The sequence below is a fragment of the Mobula hypostoma genome, chromosome 1 (genome assembly GCF_963921235.1).
Source record: "Mobula hypostoma chromosome 1, sMobHyp1.1, whole genome shotgun sequence".
In the NCBI taxonomy this organism is placed as follows: domain Eukaryota; kingdom Metazoa; phylum Chordata; class Chondrichthyes; order Myliobatiformes; family Myliobatidae; genus Mobula; species Mobula hypostoma.
In genome coordinates this window covers 105,710,372-105,732,301 of record NC_086097.1, presented here as the reverse complement: position 1 = coordinate 105,732,301, position 21,930 = coordinate 105,710,372, and the positions used below count along the sequence as shown (strand labels likewise).

At 44.5% G+C, this 21,930-nt stretch overlaps 1 protein-coding gene across 4 annotated transcripts in view; it reads right to left on the bottom strand.

Moving 5' to 3' along the window:
* LOC134349770 (presenilin-1-like) overlaps positions 1-21,930 on the bottom strand; it is a 137,599-nt gene that overhangs the window by 46,182 nt on the left and 69,487 nt on the right. For all 4 annotated transcript variants that reach the window (XM_063054641.1, XM_063054632.1, XM_063054622.1 and 1 more), the window contains 2 exons: positions 16,557-16,624; positions 13,952-14,172 (listed from right to left, as the gene is read on the bottom strand). In XM_063054641.1, coding sequence (XP_062910711.1) covers positions 13,952-14,172; positions 16,557-16,624 — 289 coding nt within the window. The remainder of the gene's footprint in view (positions 1-13,951; positions 14,173-16,556; positions 16,625-21,930) is intronic.

Here is a 21,930-nt window from a genome sequence, read left to right as displayed (position 1 = left end):
ATTTAATTCTTCATTATACATATTGACATATTGACTTGATTACCTTAATGTATTTTTGTTGATCTTTAATAATAATTAATAAAAAAGATGTTAAAGATGAAAAGATTGAGGTATATAAAAATTATGAGGGATCATTCTTAGTTTTCCTGCAGTTTACTCTTTTCTCCTTAGAGGTGAATAAAACTGGAGGACAGGTTTAAGGTAAGGGGTAAAAGATTTGGAAGGGACCTAATAGGGTCCTCTTTCACCCAGAGTATCTGGACTGCACTGCTAGATAGGAGTAGTGGAAGTAGTCAATGGCAGTATTAAAATGACAAGAACCTAAATCACCTAGGCATACAAGGATATGGAATGGGGTTAATACGGATGGGCACCAAATGGACAAAGCAGTTTCCAAGGTACAAGACTCTGATTCTAAAACCGATGTAAAAATTTGATTTAACATACCTTTTGTTTTCTGTTATTTATTCAGCAGCTTCATTCTCTGGAGGTTCAACACCACACCTGCATAAACTGCTGACCTCGTTCCCACCCTCCTTATAAACACGAAGGATCCTCTTTCCACACTCCTTATAAACACACTTGTTTATTTTACTGCACGTTTTAAACTCATTTAATTTACTTAAAATTTTTATCACTAACAAACACCCTTAAAGCATGAATTAACAGTGTGCTGTGGAATAGGATAAATATCCAATGCTCCAGAAAACCTATTAGTCCAGCACCAAAGACCCGAGGGTGCTAAATTATGGGAATTTTACTGGGAATGGAAGCTAGTTTACTCTTTATCATTCAACCCTTTTAGGATCATAGCCCCAGCAATTGCTCCCTTACTGCTGATGCTGGCAGATGTAGTCTTGCAAACAAATGAAAAGAAAGCTCTGTTTGAAGATCACAAATCAGATTTAATCTACAGACAAGAATATACTCCTAAATATACCTAACATGCAAATGCAACAATAGCTAACTTTTGGAAAACATATCCCAGGGAAGGAGTTATTGTGTCGACTGCCTTTTAAGTTCTTTAAACAGATAGTTGAGTGTGGTTTCAGTGTTGCTTTGAAAAGACAAATCCCTTGGGAACCCTGAAGTCTTACTTTTAATTTCAACACAGTAAAAAAGCAATGCTTAATTTCCTCTTATTTAACAATCAACAGAGACTAACATAAGCCGGAAAACATTTAACAAAAAAAGTCAAATGGCACAATATGTTTGTCACATTCTCTGGGGATTGCAGTAACTCCTCCATCACAGGAATCCTTCAGGCTGGAAGTGGAATTCTATCTGGGAGAGTGTTTAGTGTGAAATTGTCAGAACCAAATGCTGGGTGAAGAAAACAGGTTTGCATAGTAAAGGTGACCACCCACACTAGTCATCATCCACTGCATGGACAAGACAGCGATGTCTCTTAAAGGTAGAGGGGCCAAAGTGTGCTTCATGATCAGCTCATCGTGGTGCAGACACAGTGGTTTTGTCTCAGTCCTTCTCACCCAACCTGAAACATCTAGCAGTCAAGAGTCATCCATTTTTTCTGCCGAGGGAGTTTTCCACCATCCTCCTGGTAGTGGTGTATACTCCACCCCAGCCAATGTCAGGCATGCACTAGGGGAGCTGCACACTGTGATCTGCAAACACACTTACCGTACCAAAGTACTTTGGCAACTCCAATCACCTCGCAGATTACAGGCAGAGGCTGAGGACTATAGCACCAGTGGTGAGGACTATGAAGGCGTGGTCAAGGGAAGTGGAGAAGTACTTACCTGACTGCTTTGAATTGATGTATGGACAATACTCAGAGATGCCATAGTTGTCACTGACTTTATCAAGACGTGTGGATGAGTATGTGCCTTTGAGAACATACCAGACATACCCCACAAACGAAAAGCTGTGAATGAACCAGGTGATTCGCATTCTGCTGAGGACTAGATCTGTGGCATTCAAGACTGGTGATCCAGAACTATACAAGAATTGCAGATACAACTTAAGAATGGAAAGCTATGTTAAGAGTGGAAAACAATTCCAACTGAATCTGGCAGGATTTGCCAAAGGCCATTACTTCCGACAAGGCAAAAAATAACATCATAAATGGCTGCAACACACATCAAAGTTGCTGGTGAACGCAGCAGGCCAGGCAGCATTTGGGTTCCCCCCCCCCTCCCCCTTTTCCTTCTCCCTAGGCCTCCTGTCCCATGATCCTCTCATATCCCTTTTGCCTATCACCTGTCCAGCTCTTGGTTCCATCCCTCCCCCTCCTGTCTTCTCCTATCATTTTGGATCTCCCCCTCCCCCTCCCACCTTCAAATCTCTTACTAGCTCTTCCTTCAGTTAGTCCTGACGAAGGGTCTCGGCCCGAAACGTTGACTGTACCTCTTCCTAGAGATGCTGCCTGGCCTGCTGCGTTCACCAGCAACTTTGATGTGTGTTGCTTGAAATTCCAGCATCTGCAGAATTCCTCGTGTTTGCGATCATAAATGGCTATGATGTTTTACTCCCACATGAACACAAAGCCTTTTGTTCACGCTCTGAAAGGGAGAATAAAACGACACCTGTGCAAATCCCTGCAGCACCTGGTGATCCTGTGATCTCTGACTCAGGACCAATGACAGAACTTCTTCCAAGAGGGCGAACCCTGGCAAGCTGCCAGGATCCAATGTTGTACTATCAGGCACAGAAAACCTGTGCCAACAAACTAGCGGCAGTGTTCAAACTGTCACTGTTGCAGTTGCAAGTTCCCATCTGGTTCCAAAAGGCATCAATCATGCAGTGCCCAAGAAAAGCAGGATTTGATGCCTAAACATCTATCACTTGGTTACTCTCACATCCACTGTGAAGTGCTCTGAGAGATTGGTCATGGTCAGAAACAACTCCTGCATAAGCAAGGTCATGGACCCACTGCACTTTGCCCATCACCACAACAGGTCTACAGCAGATACAATCTCACTGGCTCTCCACTCAGCCTTGGGCCACCTCACTAACAGCAAAACGTACATCAGGCAGCTGCTTTTTGATTATAGCTCAGTATTCAACACAATCACACTCTCAGTTCGAATCAAAAAGCTCCAAATCCTGGGCCTCTGTACCTCCTTCCTTGACTTTCTCACTGGGAGACCACAGTCAGTAGAGATTGGAAATAACATCTCCTCTTCACTGTCAATTAACACTGGCTCACCTTAAGGATGGGTGCTTAACCCACTGATCTAGTCTCTCTATGCTCATGACTGGGTGGCTAGGCACAGCTCAAACAGAATTTATAAAGTTGCCGATGACAAACTGGTGTTGGCAGAATCTGAGATGGTAACGAGGAGGCAAGATAGATCAGCTGATCCAGTGGTTTCGAAACAACAAATCTGCATTCAATGTAAGACCAAGGAATTGATTGTGGACTTCAGGAAGGGGAAGTCGAGGGAGCACACACAACTCCTTACTGAAGGATCAGCAGTGGAAAGGGTGAGCAGTTTCCAGTTCCTGGGTGTCATCATCTCAGAGAATCTATCCTGGGCCCAGCATATTGATGCAATTATAAAGAAGACATGCCAGCAGCTGTATATCATTTGGAGTTTAAGAAGATTTGATATGTCAATCAAATTTCTTCAGATGTACTGTGGAGTATTTTAACTACTCACTGGATGGATCATCATCTAGCTGCACCGGATTGCATTACTAGTCTCCCCAGCATCAAAGATATTTCAAAAGGCAATGCCTCAAAAAGGTGACATCATGAAGGACCTCCATCACCCAGGACATGACCCCTTCTCACTGCTAACATCAGGGAGGAGGTACAGGAGTCTGAAGACACACACTATTGTCTGAAGACAAGTTTCAGGAACAGCTTCTTCCCCTCCATCAGATTTCTGAACATGCTGAACATGAACACTACCTCACTATTTTTTGGCTCTCTTTTTGCACTACTTATTTAATAATATACATTTTTTTTTTCCAGAGAGGAAAAAGGTGTGGGTCTACTGTATGTCTCATGATAAGCTCTTTGTGGTTCTTGGACTTAGTATTCTTCTCCTACTCTTATTCCCACAACCTGGGATGTCTAATGATTGAGTGCCTACCACTCTCCTCTATAATTCTGGCCATAAGATCATAAACATCGGAGCAGAGTTAGGCCATTCAGTCCATCGATTCCACTCCACCATAGTTGATCCCGTACCCCCCCCCATACACCTGCCTTCTTGTCATAACCTTTGATGCCTGTTTGATCAGGAAACTACCAATTTTGGCTTAAAATATACCCACTTTCTTGGCCTCCACCGCAGTCTGTGACAGAGCGTTCCACAGATTCACTACTTTCTGGCTAAAAAAAACTTCTCTTTACCTCTGTTCTAAAGGGTTGCCCCTCAATTTTGAGGCTGTGCCCTCTGGTTCTGGATACCACCACCACCACAGGAAACATCCTCTCCACATCCACCTTATCTAATCCTTTCAACATTCAGTAGGTTACTATGAGATCCCCCCTGCATTCTTCTAAATTCCAGCCTGAAGCTGCCAAACGCTCCTCATATGTTAAACCCCTCATTCCGGAATCATCGTCGTGAACCTCCTCTGGACTTTCTTCAATGACAATACATCCCTTCTGAGATATGGGGTCCAAAACTGTTGACAATACTCCAAGTGTGACCTGACTAGTGACTTATAAAGCCTCAGCATTATCTCCTTGTTTTTATATTCTATTCCCCTCGAAATAAATGGCAACATTGCATTCGCCTTCTTTACCACAGACTCAACCTGTAAATTAACATTCTGGGAGCATTACACGATGACTCCCAAATTCCTCTGCACCTCTAATGTTTGAACCTTCTCCCCATTTAGATAATAGTCTGCATCATCATCCCTTTTACCAAAATGCATTATCATACTGACAAAGGGTCTCGGCCCGAAATGTCAACTGTACCTCCTCCTATCGATGCTGCCTGGCCCGCTGCGTTCACCAGCAATTTTTACGTGTGTTGCTTGAAATTCCAGCATCTGCAGATTTCCTCGTGTTACTGTATTCCATCTGCCACTTTTTTGCCCAGTCTTCCAAATTGTCTAAGTCCTGCTACAATTGCATTGCTTCCTCAGCACTACCTACCCTTCCACCTATCATCGTATCATCTTCAAACCTTGCCACAAAGCCATCAATTCCATTATCCAAATCATTAACAATGTAAAAAGTAGTGGCTCCAATACTGACCCCTGAGGAACACCACTAGTCACTGGCAGCCAACCAGAAAAGGCCCCTTTTATTCCCACTCGTTGCCTCCTTCCTTCCTGTATGCCATTCCTCTATCAATGACAGTATCTTTCCTGAAATGTCATAGGATTTTATCTTGTTAAGCAGCTTCACCTTATCAAATGCCTTCTGAAAATCCAAGCAAATGACATTCACTGCCTCTCCTTCGTCCGCGCTGCTTGTTACTTCTTCGAAGGACTTGCTAACAGATTTGTCAGGCAAGATTTCCCTTTACAGAAACCATGCTGACTTTGACTTATTTTATCATTAGTCTCAAAGCATCCCAAAACCTCATCCTTAATAATGGACTCCAACACTTTCCCAACCACTGAGTTGAGGCTAACTGGCCAATAATTTCCTCTCTTTTGCCTTCCTCCCTTCTTAAAGAGTGGAATGACATTTGCAATTTTCCAGTCCTCTGGGACCATGCTAGAATCAAGTGATTCTTGAAAGATCATAACCATTACATCTGTTATCTCTTCAGCAACCTCTTTCAGAAATCTGGGATGTAGTCTGTCTGGTCCTGATGACTTATCCACCTCAGGACCTTTCAGTTTGCCTCACACTTTTCCCTTTGTAATAGCAATGGCACTCACTCCTGCTCCCTGACACTCACAGACCTCTGGCACACTGCTAGTGTCTTCCACATATTATGTTCATCTGCCATTTCTTTGTCCCCCATTACTACACCACCAGCATGATATTCCAGTGGGGCCATTATCAACCCTCACCTCCCTTTTACTCTTTATATAACAAAAATTTTCAATACCCTGTCTTATATTATTGGCTAGTTTGCCCTCATATTTCATCTTTTCCCTTCTTATAGCTCTTTTAGTTGTCTTTTGCTGGATTTTAAAAACTTCCCAATCATCCAACTTCCCACTCACTTTTACTACCTTATATGCCCTTTCCTTGGCTTTTATGCAGTCCTTAACTTCCCTTGTCAGCCATGGTTGCCTACCCCTGCCACTTGAGAACAATTTCTTCTGTGGGACATATCTATCCTGCGCCTTGTGAACTATTCCCAGAAACTTCAGCCACCTCTGTTCTGCCATCAACTCCACCAGTATCCCCCTCTAATCCACCTGAGCAAGCTCCTCTTTCATGCCTCTGTAATTCCCTTTATTCCATTGTGACACTGATACATCTGACTTATACTCCTCCCTCTCAAACTGCAGTATGAATTCAATCATATTATGATCTTACCTCTTAAGGATTCATTTACATCGAGCTCCCTAATAAGATCTGAGTTATTATACAAGATAATCTTTCCCCAAGTAGGCTCAACCACAAACTGCTCTAAAAAGCCATCTCATAGGCATTCAACAAATTCCCTCTCCTGAGATCCAACACCAACCTGGTTCTCCCAATCCCCTTGCATATCGAAGTCCCTCGTTACAATTGTGTTATTACCCTTATGACTTGCCATTTCCAGCTCCCTTTGCAATCTCAACCCCACGTCTTGGCTTCTATTTGAAGCCTATATATGATACCCATAATGTTTTGTTTACCCTTGCAGTTTCTTAACTCCACCCACAAAGATTCAACAATCTCTGACCCTATGTCACCCCTTTCTCAAGATGTAATTCCATCTCTTACCATCAAAGCCACACCAGCACCTATGTCTTCCTGCCTGTCCTTTTGATACAAAATATATCCTTTGATGTTAAGCTCCCAACTATGGTCTTCTTTCAGCCATGACTTAGTGATGCCCACAACATTATAGCGATCAATCTCTAATTTTGCCACGAGTCCATCCACCTTATTCCACATGCTGCAGGCATTTAAATACAGCACCCTCAGTCCTGCATTCTTCGCCCTTTTGAATTTTGCCTATGTGGTATAATTTAGCCCTTTGCTCAGTCTGCATTTGTACCCAATCATTGGCTTGTCCTTCCTCACATTCATGTTACACCCATCATCTACTTGTAAACCTACTTGTGTTATGTTATGTTGTTGTTGTTCGTCCTTCGTAGTCAAAGATGATCATGGCTTCGAAGTCAAATGGGAGATTGGTGGCTGTGGGTCTGGAGGTGACTGATGAGGCCAATCCGGGCCCTGAAGGCTCGCCCACATGTGGGACACAAGTGGGTGGGTGCTGTCGTGGCAGTGGATGCTGCTCGGGCCTTGCGCACAGCACGCTTTCGTTGCGCCTCGATGATGCGCCTGACTTCAGCTGCAGGGGCTCCTGTGGTGATCTTGCTGCGCCAAGCTGGACGGTCGAGGGCAAGCGTCTCCCATGTGTTGATGTCGACATCCAGGCCTTTGAGGGACGCTTTGAGGCAGTCTTTGTAACGTTTCTTCTGTCCCCCGACTGAGCGCTTGCCCTGACACAGTTCTCCGTACAGCAGCTGCTTAGGCAATCGGCTGTCTGGCATTTTGACCACAGGTTCAGCCCACCTGGCTTGGGCTTTCAGCAGGAAGGTGTAGACGCTGCACAGCCCAGCTTGATCCAGGATTTCCGTGTCGGGGACTTTGTCCTGCCACCTGATGTGGAGGAGTCTGCGGAGACAGCTCAGGTGAAAGTGGATGAGCTGTTTGGCGTGTCTGCTGTAGACAGTCCAGGTCTCGCTGGCGTAAAGGAGGGTGGTAAGGACCACTGCACAGTAGACCTTCAGCTTGGTGGTAAGGCCAAGTCCTCTCCGCTCCCAGACATTCTTACGGAGTCTCCCAAAGGCGGCGCTGGCTTTGGCAATCCTGTTGTTGACCTCAGCGTCTATATTCACTGTGTGAGAGAGTATGCTGCCCAGGTAGGTGAAGTTGCCGACTGCCTGGAGGTTCTGGCCCTTCACCGTGATGCGCGGCTCCTGGTATGGCTTTCCCTGGGGCAGGCTGGTACATAACTTCGGTCTTTTTGGTGCTGATAGTGAGACCGAAGTTGTCGCAGGCTTGTGAGAAGCAGTCCATTTCACGCTGCATCTCCTGCTCTGTGCTGGCGTTGAGTGCGCAGTCATCAGCAAACAAGAAGTCTCTGATGACAGTCTCTTGCACCTTTGTAACTGCCTGCAGGCACCTAAGGTTGAACAACCTGCCGTCAGTCTTGTACCTGACGTGGATTCCTTCTTCGTAATTACGGAAGGCATCTGTCAGCATGGCAGAGAACACCATACTGAACAGAGTCGGGGCAAGAATGCAGCCTTGTTTGATGCCATTTGTCACTGGGAAGGCCTCCGACTCGTCGCCGTCATCCAGAACTTTCACCATCATACCTTTGTGGAACTGCCGGACCATTGTGATGAACTTGCTGAGGCAGCCAAACTCCTCCATGATCTTCCACAAGCCTTCTCTGCTGACCGTATCGAAAGCCTTGGTTAGATCGACAAAGGTCACGAAGAGGTCGCTGTGTTGCTCCTGGCATTTTTCCTGGAGTTGGCGCGCAGCAAAAATCATGTCCACGGTCCCACGTTCAGCACGGAAGCCGCACTGTCTTTCTGGGAGCAGACCTTGCTCAAGATGTTGGAGAAGGCGGTTGAGCAGGACACGGGCCAGAATCTTCCCCGCAATGGACAAGAGGGAGATGCCTCGGTGGTTGTCGCAAGACTGGCGGTCGTCTTTCCTCTTGTAGATGTGGACTATGCTGGCATCTTTCAGCTGTTGCGGGACCTGTCCCTTTTTCCACATGGACTGGAAGAGAACAGTCAGCTTTTGCATCATGACAGGGCCTCCTGCTTTGTATACCTCAGCAGGGATTGCATCGGGTCCTGGTGCTTTGCCACAAGAGAGTTGCTTCACTGCCTTCCTGACTTCATCTACTGTGGGGAGGGTGTCGAGGTTCTTGTTGATCTCTACCTGGGGCAGGCGGGCAATGGCCTCATCGTTGATGTCGGCAGGGCGGTTAAGGACGTTGTTAAAGTGCTCAGCCCACCGATCCAGAATCTGCTTCTTCTCTGCCAGCAGCTGCGTCTCATCTGCGTTGAGGAGAGGTGAGGAGCCGGAGGACTGGGGTCCGTATACAGCCTTAAGCGCATCGTAGAAGCGCTTTATGTTGTGGCTGTCTGCATAGCCCTGGATTTCATCGGCCTTCTTGCTGAACCAGCTGTCCTGCATCTCGCGAAATTTTTTCTGCACCTTTCTTCTTGCGTTGGTAAAGGCATCTTTCTTGGCTAGCGACGTGGGGTCGTTCTGATGCGTTCTGTAATATTGACGTTTCTCCGTAAGTAGTGCCTGTATTTCTTCATCATTCTCATCGAACCAGTCTTGGTTTCTTCGGGTTGCTGGTCTGAGATGTTCGAGGGCAGTAGTATAGACAGCGTCTCTGAAGGCCGTCCACTGTTCCTCAACACTGGTCCCGTCAAGGTTACTTGTACAATGTTGGAAAATGCATGGTCACGCACTTTGGTGAAGAAATAAATGTGCAGACTATTTTCTAAATGGGAAGAAAATCCTAAAATCTGAGATGCAAAGAGACCAGGAGTCCTTGTGCAGAACATCCTAAAGGTTAACTTACAGGCTGATTTGGTGGCGAGGAAGGCAAATGCAATGTTGGCACTGGTGAGGCCCCACCTTGAGTACTGTGCACAGTTTTGAGCTCCTCATCTAAAAGATGTGTGGCATTGGAGAAGGTTCAGAAGAGATTCACAAGGATGATTCTGGGAATAAACAGGATATCATATGGGGAACATCTGATGGCTCTGGATCTGTACTCGCTGGAATTTAGAAGGATGATGGGGGGAGCTCATTGAAACCTTTGAAGTGTTGAAAGGCCTAGACAGAGTAGATGTGGAAAGGATTTTTCCCATGGTGGGTGAGTGTAGGACGAGAGTACACAGCCTCTGGATAGAGGGGTGTCCGTTAAAACAGAGATCCGGAGAAGTCTCTTTAGCCAGAGGGTGGTGAATTTGTGGAATTTATTAACACAGGCAGCTATGCAGGCCTTGTCATTGGGTGTATCTAAGGCAGAGCTTGATAGGTTTTTGATAGGTTCTTGATTGAACTTGGCATCAAAGGTTACGGGGAGAATGCTGGGGAGTGGGGCTGAGGAGGGGGAGAAAAAAGGATCAGCCATGATTGAATGGCGGAGCAAACTCGATGGACCAAATGGCCGACTTCTGCTGTGTCGTATGGTCTAAACCTGCTGGCTCATCCCTCAGCTCTATCATACTGGTTCCCATCCCCCTGCCACATTAGTTTAAATCACTCTCAACAACTCTAGTAAACCTGCCCGCAAGAATTTCAGGAGAGAGCAGCTGCCCTTAACATCAAAGCAACTTTTAAGAGAGTCCGGGTAAAACAGGGGACAAGACCATATAGAGTGAAAATTTTGGCCCTTCTAGCTCATTGTTCCATAAACTTCATGTGCTCTATCAACAACTGTTCTTCAATTACCAGGTCACAACATTTGTGATATTTGTACAAATCTGTTTTATTTGTTACTCCTCAGGAAATGAAGATAACCCATGCCTGCATGTAGGAAGACCTAGAGAACATTCAGACACTGGCAAATAAATGGCAACTAATGGTCTCATCACAAAAGTGCCAATAATCAACACCAAGACATGTAATGATATTAACATTGTTGAGGTCCCCTCAGTCAACATCACTGACTAAAATCTTTGCTTGTCTGGATGAGAGCAGCTCCAACACACAAAAAATACTGGAGGAACTAGGCAGGTCAGGCAACATCTATGGATGGAAATGAATAGTCAATGTTTGGGGCTGAGACCCTTCAATAGTCTTGCTGAGGAGTCTTGGCCCAAAATGTCAACAGATGATTTTCCCCCATAGAAGCATCTGAACTGCTGAGTTCCTCCAGCACTTTGTTTGCTTTGTTCAAGATTTTCAACACCTGCAGAATCTCATAATCAACTATTGGGCTCAATGCCATGCAGGACAAAGCAAGCCTGTTACTTAGCGCCTCATTAACCAATCCAAACACTCTCTCCACCACCAACTTCTGCCACGTACAAAATGAGCTCCAGTAACTGACCCAGCATGACCAAAACTTGTGACAAGGGCAACAGGCTCACAGAAACAGGATCCTCTGCACTTTTACTTCAAGTTGTGCACCATGGCTCAGAAATATATTAACAGTCTAAATCCTGATATTGCCTACCCAATAGCACCTTCACCAGAAAGGCTGGAATGGTTCACAGGTGATATCTCACCTCCTCAAGGACAATTAGTAAACTGATGAACCACAGATCCTGAGAAATTATTAAAAGTTTCAGTGAACCAAATTTCAGCAAATCTAGCTTTTATAGGTTGTCACCAGATAAACATGAGGGTCTCAGGTGATAGAAAAATATTGGTCCTTGAGAGCAAAAGTCCCCTCCAGCCTAGCCCTACACTTCGAATGTCTCAATGGAAATACGCAATGAATACTTCAGCACTGCTCCTACATCAAGAACATTTACACATATTGTTCTTTTTACAACAGATGGGCAGTCCCTCGTCCCAGCAGCTCACTCAGCATGTCCCAAGAGAAACAAATCATTTTGCTTAGCACGCGCTTAGCCTACTCTACCACAAATTAACCAACAGCTGGCACCAGATGGCCTACTGGCTCAGAACAACAACAGTAACAATTCTGGCATCCTCCATTACTTTCACAACACAGGACAGAGCACACAGGTAAAACAGGCCATAGACTGATCCTGGCAAGTCTGAAAGCACACTGAACAAGTCTCGAGGGATGGAAAAGAGAGCTGCTTTCCCATTGCTTACGTAAAATGCTCATGTAAAAGGTGAACAGAAGGATAAGCCAAGGCAGAAATCGCAGATCACCACCCGAGACTAAATTCCCTCTTTTCCTCAGAGTACAAATAAAATTAACAAACAACAATATTAACTGATCTATTACCAGTTCCAATTAAAGAATGACTTGCATTTTTCAACACCTTCCTCGTCTTTTTAGGACATAATTGCTTTCAGCCAACTATCTGCAGTGGATCCTGTTGTCAGTTTACTGAGTCTCACACAGTAGTGAAATGCAAAAGTGAAGTAATGAAAACATTGTCAGCAACTACTCCACTGCTTGCTTTGAAAAGTGTCATGGGACCTTTTAATTCCATTCAAGAGAGCAGAAAAGCCCACAGTTCCAGGAACCCTTGTTTGATCCTGACCTTAGGTTCTATCTTTGTGGTAATTCCATGTCTGCCCCATGACTATGTGGACTTCCAAGTGATGTGGTTTCCTCACATGGTCTGGTAGGTTAATTGAATGCTGCAAAGTGCCCTCTGTGTAGGGAAATCTCAAAAGAATCAAAGGGAAGCTGATGGGCAGGTGAAAGCACAAACTGCAGCAGTATAGGGAAATGAAAGCCCTCAATTACTTTGCTGACAGCTAGCATGGACTCAGTGGGCTGAAGGGTCATCTTATGTGTTGCAGCATTCATGCAAAAAAAGATTAACACCTTACCCAAAGCTAAACACTGACACTTAAGGCTGATTTATACTTGCGCATACGGGCTACGCCGTAGGCCTGATTTATACTTTCACGTAGCCCTACGCCGTAGCGAGCATGCGTAGTTGTGTCTGCGTCACTCTGCAATTTACTGCCAAAACGTTAGTTGGCAGTGGGGTTTCTATGCCACTGTGTTGAGTTTCTTCATGAGAGACATCGGCAGGTAGATTTGACGATTTGGTTCATCGTCTCCAACCATTTATTTCGCATCAGTGTACAGACATGGCAGAGAAAAGCACTGGAAATGCGTAGGAGGAAATGCAATGCTACTAAGCGGACCAATCACAGTTGTTGCAGTCTGCATCGCTGTGATGCGTGAATTACATTTTTGGGGAGGTGCACGTCACCCTATGGTGTAGAGTACGCGGTACCTACGGCGTACATTTGACGCAGAAGTATAAATTGGGCTTTACTCAAAACTGTTTTAGAGTGTCAATCTAGATTTGCATTCATCTTTGCAGTGAGTCTTGACTTCCTCCTTAGTGAGAGAACATCAGTCATAACTGTTATCAGGGATTCTAGATCCTCACCTCTTCATTAAAAATACATGACTTGCATCCATGGTCTAAAGCATACAAAAATCACATTACCTCAAATATGTCTGTTCAGTTTGAAAAGATAACTGGCGGAGAGCCATAATGTTGCTGCTCATCGAAAGAGAGTCATACAAAAAGAGGTCCTTCTCCCGATTGCCATGCTGACCTGGAGTCATTTTACCAGCATCTGATCTATAGTGCTTCAAGCCTTCCTTAACAGTGTGCCTGTGTCTAAACACCTTTTAAATATCTAATCCAATCTCGTGCTCTTCAAAAACTGCAACAAATGGCTAATGGCAAATTCTATAATCATCTACCTGGTAAGAAATGGTATCACGATAGAAGTTATTCAGAACAAACTGCACATGAAAACATGTTCAAACACACACAGATAGGAGGCGGCCTTTTGGCCTGCTTCCATCATTCAATATTGTGGTTACTCCTCCCCTTTCTTGCTTTCTCCCCACATATCCTGACCTTCTCAGCATTAACTAAATATTTCAGGTCCAAGACCCTGCATCAGAACAGATTTATAATGATAGACAATTAACATAATTTATTAGTGCAGGTAACTATTAAATATCTATTTTTGGATAAATATGTACCTATAATCACTGTATTTGTAATAATTCCCGGACACATTTTAAAAGCAGGTCACCAATGTCAGAATCCGCACTCATCAAGTAAAGTTATCAGACCTGCTTGTCTACTGAACTCATCCTACTAGGTGCCGAGGTGACTGCAGGGTGCCATTCATTCATCATAACAAACTTCAGCCATTATTAGCTCTTACCATATATCGAAATCACAGCCAGGATGAGCCAAGCAGTCCATTCTGGAAGATACTTGATGAAAACTAGGGCCATCAAAGCACTGATCATAATCAGGTAGGCCTGTTGCAATCGAAGTGGCCCCTTCCAGTGAATACATATCATTCCAACCACCCCAAAGTTCCAGATTATCATTGCTAATGTGAAGACATCCATAGCAACATTATACGTTTTGAAGACTTCCCTGTTAAAGAGAAATAACATGATTGTGGCTTACTGAATAAAACAGACTATTTCTCTGCACTGGATCAGAAAAGGCAGCAAAAGGTTGTAAACTCGGCCAGCTCTATCATGGGCACTAGCCTCCTCGGCATCCAGGACATCTTCAAAAGACAATAACTCGAAAAGGTGGCATTCATCATGAAGGACCTGCCATCACCCAGTACATTCCCTGTTCTCATTACTACCAACCGGAGCCTGAAGACACACAATCAGAAGTTTTACAAAGAGCGTATTCCACTTGGCAATCAGACACCTGAATGGACAATGAATGTACAGAAACTCACTATTTTCCCCCCACTCTCTTTTTGCACTACTTATTTAATTTGATATACACACACTACACACACAATCAGAATCAGGTTTATTATCACCAGTACGTGTCGTGAAATTTGTTAACTTAGTAGCAGTGGTTCAATGCAATACATAATCTAGAAGAGAAAAAATAAGTAAATCAATTACAGTATACGTATATTGAATAGACTAAAAATCATGCAAAAACATTATATCAAAAAAAAAGTGAGGTAGTGTTCAAGGGTTCAATGTCCACTTAGGAATCAGATGGCAGAGGGGAAGAAGCTGTTCCTGAATCGCTGAGTGTGTGCCTTCAGGCTTCTGTACCTCCTACATGATGGTAACAGTGAGAAAAGGACATGCCCTGTGGGCTGGAGGTCTTTAATAATGGAGGCTGCCTTTCCGAGACACCGCTTCCTCAAGATGTCCTGGGTACTTTGTAGGCTAGTACCCAAAATGGAGCCAACTAAATTTACAACCCTCTGCAGCTTCTTTTGGTCCTGTGCAGTAGCACCCCCCCCACCCTCCCCCGAATACCAGACAGTGATACAGACTGTCAGAATGCTCTCCACAGTACACCTATAGAAGTTTTGAGTGTATTTGTTGACGTACCAAATCTTTTCAAACTCCCAATGAAGTACAGTCGCTGTCTTGCCTTCTTTATATCTGCATCAATATGTTGGGATCAATATATTGAAACTGCTCACTCTCTCCACTTTTAATCCCTCTATGAGGATTGGCATGTGTTCCTTCGTCTTACCCTTCCTGAAGTCCACAATCAGCTCTTTCATCTTACTGACGTTGAACGCCAGGTTGTTGCTGTGGCACCACTCCACCAGTTAGCGTATCTCGCTCCTGTATGCCCTCTTGTCACCATCTGAGATTCCACCAACATTGGTTGTACCATCAGCAAATTTATAGATGGTATTTGAGCTATGCCTCACCACACAGTCATGGGTATATAGAGGGTACAGCAGTGGGCTAAGCACACACCTCTGAGGTGCACTAGTATTGATCGTCAGTGAGGAGATGTTATCACCAATCTGCACAGATTGTGGTCTTCTGGTTAGGAAGACAAGGATCCATTTGCAGAGGGAGGTACAGAGGCCAAGGTTCTGTAACTTTTCAATCAGGATTGTGGGAATGGTGGTATTAAATGTTGAGCTCTAGTCGATGAACAGCATCCTGATATAGGTGTTTGTGTTGTGTTGTCCAGGTGGTCTAAAGCCATGTGAAGAGCCATTGAGATTGTATCTGCCATTGACTTATTGTGGTGATACGCAAATTGCAATGGGTCCAGGTCTTTGTTGAGGCAGGTGCTCAGTCTAGTCAGGACCAACGTCTCAAAGCATTTCATCATTGTAGATGAGTGCTACCGGGCAATAGTCATTAAGGCAGCTCACATTATTCTTCTTCGGCACTGGTACAATTGTTGCCTTTTTGAAGTGTGGGAACTTCTGCCCGTAGCACTGAGAGGTTGAAAACGTCCTTGAATACTCCCGCCAGTTGGTTGGCACAGGTTTTCGGAACCTTACTAGGTACTCCATTGGGACCTCCTGCCTTGCGAGGGTTCACTGTCTTTAAAGACAGTCTAACATCGGCCTCTGAGACAGAGATCACAGGGTCATCAGGTGCAGCAGGGATCTTCACAGCTATAGTTACATTCTCCCTTTCAAAGCGGGCAGAGAAGGCATTGAGTTCATCTGGTAGTGAAACATCACTGTCATTCATGCTATTGGGTTTCACTTTGTGGGAAGTAATACCCTGCAAACCCTCCCAGAGTTGTCGTACATCTGATGTCGCCTCCAACCTCGTATATACATACACATGTATATAAAAATTGTAACTGAAAGTTCTTTTAATTGAATTGCAATGTACCTACTGCTGCCGCTAAGTTAATAAATTTCATGACATATGCCAGTGATGTTAAACCTGATTCTGACAGAGTTTTTTTTCGATATATTGCAACCATTGCCACCAGCTAGGGTCACGACCCTTTCTAAATGACAGATTGTTAAATAAAACAAGTATAATTTTCAAAAAGGTTAAACTTACCCTAAATAGATGTAGGAGAAAAAGAAAAGGAGCAAGAGTGACGAGATTATCAGCCATCCATGAATGACCTATTTCAAAAAACCAAGATAATGAATAAGCTTTCAGCTAAGCACTTTTATTTTACAAAGGCACAAAGTCATTAACATCCAGCTCGGGACGGGATTGGCGTAATGTTCACCTTCACATACATACCCATTGCAGGTCATGAAAGGCTGTGGGTTCAAAAGACATGGGCGGTTAAAGAGTGGCAATGGGGGGGGGAGGGTGGAATTGCTGTGCGGCCAAGGGGGCTGCCTAATGGGTCAGGCTTTAAAATTAGCAGCCCAACTGCCATGGCTGTTTGAAGAGTCAGCTAGATTTCAGGAATGGCCTCACCAGTTTCCACCCCCAAACATCACATGCTACCAATTTATGTAATGGCTACTTGAGGGCACTTGCTGAGTGCAGACCAGCTGCCATATGTCCTGCATTGTAAGCTCTAAAGACCTTTGACTATTCCCGAGAAAGGTCAGGTGATAGAGAAGAGTAACTTCTGTGTTTTTTTGCAGAAATACATGAGCAAGTTGGTAAGCTTAAACTCGTGTTTCTTGCAGTCTTTTCATGTTTATTTTTATGTTTTGTAAACTTTTAATTACTGCAAAATTATTAATTATTGCTCCACCTCAAATGAGTCTTTCACCCTAGGTTGGGAACCACTGACATGGGAGCTATTCAGCACAATATACTTATGCTCTCTCTTTGACATTATATAATTAATTCCATTTCTCTTCCCTTTCCCCATAGTCCTGAGTTCTCCCTTTAACATATTGATCTGCCTCCATCAGCAGAATCCAGATCACATTACTCACACAGAAAAAAACATTCCTTCCACTCTTTGCCACTTATCCAAGGATTGCCTTAAACTTGACTTCTCCAGTTATTGACTGCACTGTCACTGTGAATAAGTTCTCCATCCTTTGCTCTGTCGAAAAGCACCTGAAAAATCTCCTCCATTTGTGATAACTTAGGAGAACATTCCCTGGCTCTCCACATGTTTCTCAACCCTACAGTTATTCTAACAAATTTTCTTTTAAGACCTTTGCAGCAGTTTTCTCAAGGTATTCAAAATGCAACAAGTACTCCAGCTGACTACTTTAGCTCTCTATGGACATTCTGTATCACCATCTTGTCCCTGTATTTCATGTTTAAGTGAAATATTTTTCAAAAGTAAAATTTTTGAGATCCAGTCACATTGAAAGATTATGCGCATAACCTTACTTTCTGCAGCTCTTTAAATTGTTTTTACTGCTGTTCTTTCTCCTGAACGTATCACTTCACACTTCCCTGTCATCGCCCTGAAATATAATTAACATGCTCACAGTTCACCTCATCTCCAGATCTTATAACATGTGCAAAACTTCAAATGACACCCAAGCAGGAATACAGTGGTCCTCATATTGAGTCCACCCTGGCTGTCACTTTTCCATTCTGGAAAATAGTCGCCACCACCACATTAAGCCCTCACCTAATGTTGTATCCATGTTCCCATCGTACCATTAGTTTCTGGAGCATGCATTTCCTAAGAAACTGACTGAACTTTTCAAATTTCGCCTAGACACCGTCTGGACCATCCTCACTGGCTATTACATTCAAACAGATTGATTATATGCAAACAACAGGAATTCTGCAGATGCTGGAAATTCAAGCAACACACATCAAAGTTGCTGGTGAACGCAGCAGGCCAAGCAGCATCTGTAGAAAGAGGTGCAGTCGACGTTTCAGGCCGAGACCCTTCGTCAGGACTAACTGAAGGAAGAGTGAGTAAGGGATTTGAAAGTTGGAGGGGGAGGGGGAGATCCAAAATGATAGGAGAAGACAGGAGGGAGAGGGATAGAGCCAAGAGCTGGACAGGTGATAGGCAAAAGGGGATACGAGAGGATCATGGGACAGGAGGTCCGGGAAGAAAGACAAGGAGGGGGGGGACCCAGAGGATGGGCAAGAGGTATATGCAGAGGGACAGAGGGAGAAAAAGGAGAGTGAGAGAAAGAATGTGTGCATAAAAATGAGTAACAGATGGGGTACGAGGGGGAGATGGGGCCTTAGCGGAAGTTAGAGAAGTCGATGTTCATGCCATCAGGTTGGAGGCTACCCAGACGGAATATAAGGTGTTGTTCCTCCAACCTGAGTGTGGCTTCATCTTTACAGTAGAGGAGGCCGTGGATAGACATGTCAGAATGGGAATGGGATGTGGAATTAAAATGTGTGGCCACTGGGAGATCCTGCTTTCTCTGGCAGACAGATCGTAGATGTTCAGCAAAGCGGTCTCCCAGTCTGTGTCGGGTCTCACCAATATATAAAAGGCCACATCGGGAGCACCGGACGCAGTATATCACCCCAGTCGACTCACAGGTGAAGTGTTGCCTCACCTGGAAGGACTGTTTGGGGCCCTGAATGATGGTAAGGGAGGAAGTGTAAGGGCATGTGTAGCACTTGTTCCGCTTACACGGATAAGTGCCAGGAGGGAGATCAGTGGGGAGGGATGGGGGGGACGAATGGACAAGGGAGTTGTGTAGGGAGCAATCCCTGTGGAATGCAGAGAGAGGCGGGGAGGGAAAGATGTGCTTAGTGGTGGGATATACCTCTTGCCCATCCTCTGGGTCCCCCCCCCCTTGTCTTTCTTCCCGGACCTCCTGTCCCATGATCCTCTCGTATCCCCTTTTGCCTATCACCTGTCCAGCTCTTGGCTCTATCCCTCCCCCTCCTGTCTTCTCCTATCATTTTGGATCTCCCCCTCCCCCTCCAACTTTCAAATCCCTTACTCACTCTTCCTTCAGTTAGTCCTGACGAAGGGTCTCGGCTTGAAACGTCGACTGCACCTCTTCCTACAGATGCTGCTTGATTATATGCAATTTGCTTCGAACAAGTCTGTGCTCCCTTTCATTTATTATCCGCTCTTGCTAGATTATGACCTCAGGTTTTCTCCACCACTGATTCTGGATGGACTGGCCAACATCAGTCAGCTTCATCCTTCACACCTAATTTTAAACATGCTGTAATAACTACCATCCTCCAGAATCCCTGCAAAAACCACCTTCATTCCTCCAGTTATCTCAGATCCATCCCATTTGGAGTTGAAAGATCTTAACCAGTATTGTTACTTCCTCCTCCTCAGTTAAGTTAACAGTATCCCCATTTTACAAGCATCTCAACTGTGCCCGCTGCCTTTGTAACAACTAACAATCACATGGCTTTCCATTGGTTGAAGTAGAATGTGAATGTTGCATCCCCTGGATGGGCTACCAACTATGGCCGATGAGCACCACGTGTCCAAAGCAACTGGTTTTAAGATGTCAGTAACCCATCTTTGCCCCTTCTCCTGTCAGCAGAAGCAGTTCTGCTGGGCTTAGTAGTGAAGCCAAATGTGAAAGCCAGGAACAGGCTATCAGGGGTTATCTGAGATGCACGCCATTGGGAGCATTTAACATTCAGTGGGAGTTTACCCCCACTATCCTCACCCCAACGTCTCCTAGCTATGACAACCTTAAGGAACCTGTCAACAATATTATGATCACTGTTCCCAAAAATGGCCCTCACTGAGGCTACGCTTTTTCCAAAACTCTCAATTTGGCTCAGCTTCCATCTGCAGTGACTAGAGCACACTATCCATTTCAAGAACTGTTCCTTTCCCCCATCTCCCACTGGCCTTAACACTTAACATACCAATATGGGGTGTGACGGGTCCTGAATTACCCCTATGAACTGTGCTTTGGAAAAGAGAGAGAGTTATTTAACACCAACAACTTGTTTTTAAAAGACAGAGAGGGAGGGAGATGAAGACTGCTCACAGGTTGTCTATACTTTCTTCAAGGATATTTGCCTGCTTGTACATTTCTTACACAGACAAAGGAAGGAGAAGTTATTTGAGTGACAGTTGATGCTCAGCACGGGAAGATAAAATAGGAGGTCAGATGATATAGACCTCAGACACATGTCTTGGACACTGATTGAGCCTGCAGAAAAAGTGGGTTTTTGGGGGATCGATCAGTGGCTGTTGCAGTGAAAAGGAAAGGGGTTGACTGGTGGGGAGTTGTCCATGTGTCCACCCTTGCCTGGGTGGACACCACAGAAAACCAGTCCCCTTTGTTGTGGTCACAGTCAGTGACTTTTTAAAGGATTTCAGAGGACAACAAGAAGATCGACGGCGTCAGCTCACCTGAAGACTCAAATCTCTCCTTCTCTCTCTCCATCACTACTCAAATCAATACCACGAACTAAACTGAACTTTACTCATCATCGTAATACTGTATCCTTTTACCTCTAGACTTGATGAAGCTTGGTTTTCACATATATTTCCAACTTACTGATTTACTTACTTATATATAATCATTGCTAACCTGTTTGATTTATCTACATTTATATTACTGTATTGCCTAGTTACTAAGAAATATTATTAGTTAATAGCAATACTGGACTCCAAAGTGTTTTCCATCTCTGCTGGTTCTTTGTTCCCGTCACGGGGTATGTGACAAAATTGGGGCCTGCGTCTGTGATATGAACAAATTGTGGGAGACTTGTTCGAATTAATAGGGGAAAATACTTTTTGATTTGGTTGTGTGGAAATACAGCAGAAATGGACGTTAGTGTTGAGAAGTTTATGTTGGAACCAACCCTGGAGCGTTGGATGATGCTACCAGGGTTGTGCTGTTGGGAATTGCTCAAAGTTAAGACTAAAGGTGACCACTATAATGAGGAGAGCTCAGATGCCGACGGTAATAGCCCAACGTTATATAGATAAGGGAACGTTTGATGAGGAGGCGTTAGAGTTGTTTGTTGGAAGGAAACCTACTGAGGCTGAGATTCAGTTGAAATTGCAATTGAAATTAAAACAGCTTGAGGCTGTTGAAGCAGTAAAGAGGAGGGTCCACGAGGCTAAAGAGGCAGACAAACAGAGAGAAGAGGCAGAAAGACAGAGACAGTTTAAAAGGAAGGTGTGGCAGCTGAGAGGTTTACTGTCAGACCCTGATGATTTTTACAGCTCAGAAGGGCTTGTTTTGTTTGATGAATTTAAAAGCTGTGTTCCTGATGATGTAAGGGCATACCTAAATTCAGAGGATGCCGCTACCCTGCGGGGGTCTGCTAAGAAAGCAGACGAAATTGTTTTAACCCACGAGCTTCAGTTTACTCCAGATGAGAGTTTGCCAGAGAATAGCTGGGAGGTTCGGGGTGACCTTGAATGTGAAACTGGGACAAGTGATGACAGCCCAGAAGAGGCAGCTGTCCCGATTGCCTGTGTTCAGGTTGTTGAAGTACCTGTGAGTTCACAGGGTCTGAACCTTGTGAAGCTCAGTTAAAGTCTGAGGTGTCTGACTTAGTTGAAAAGGAATGCAGTTTTTTT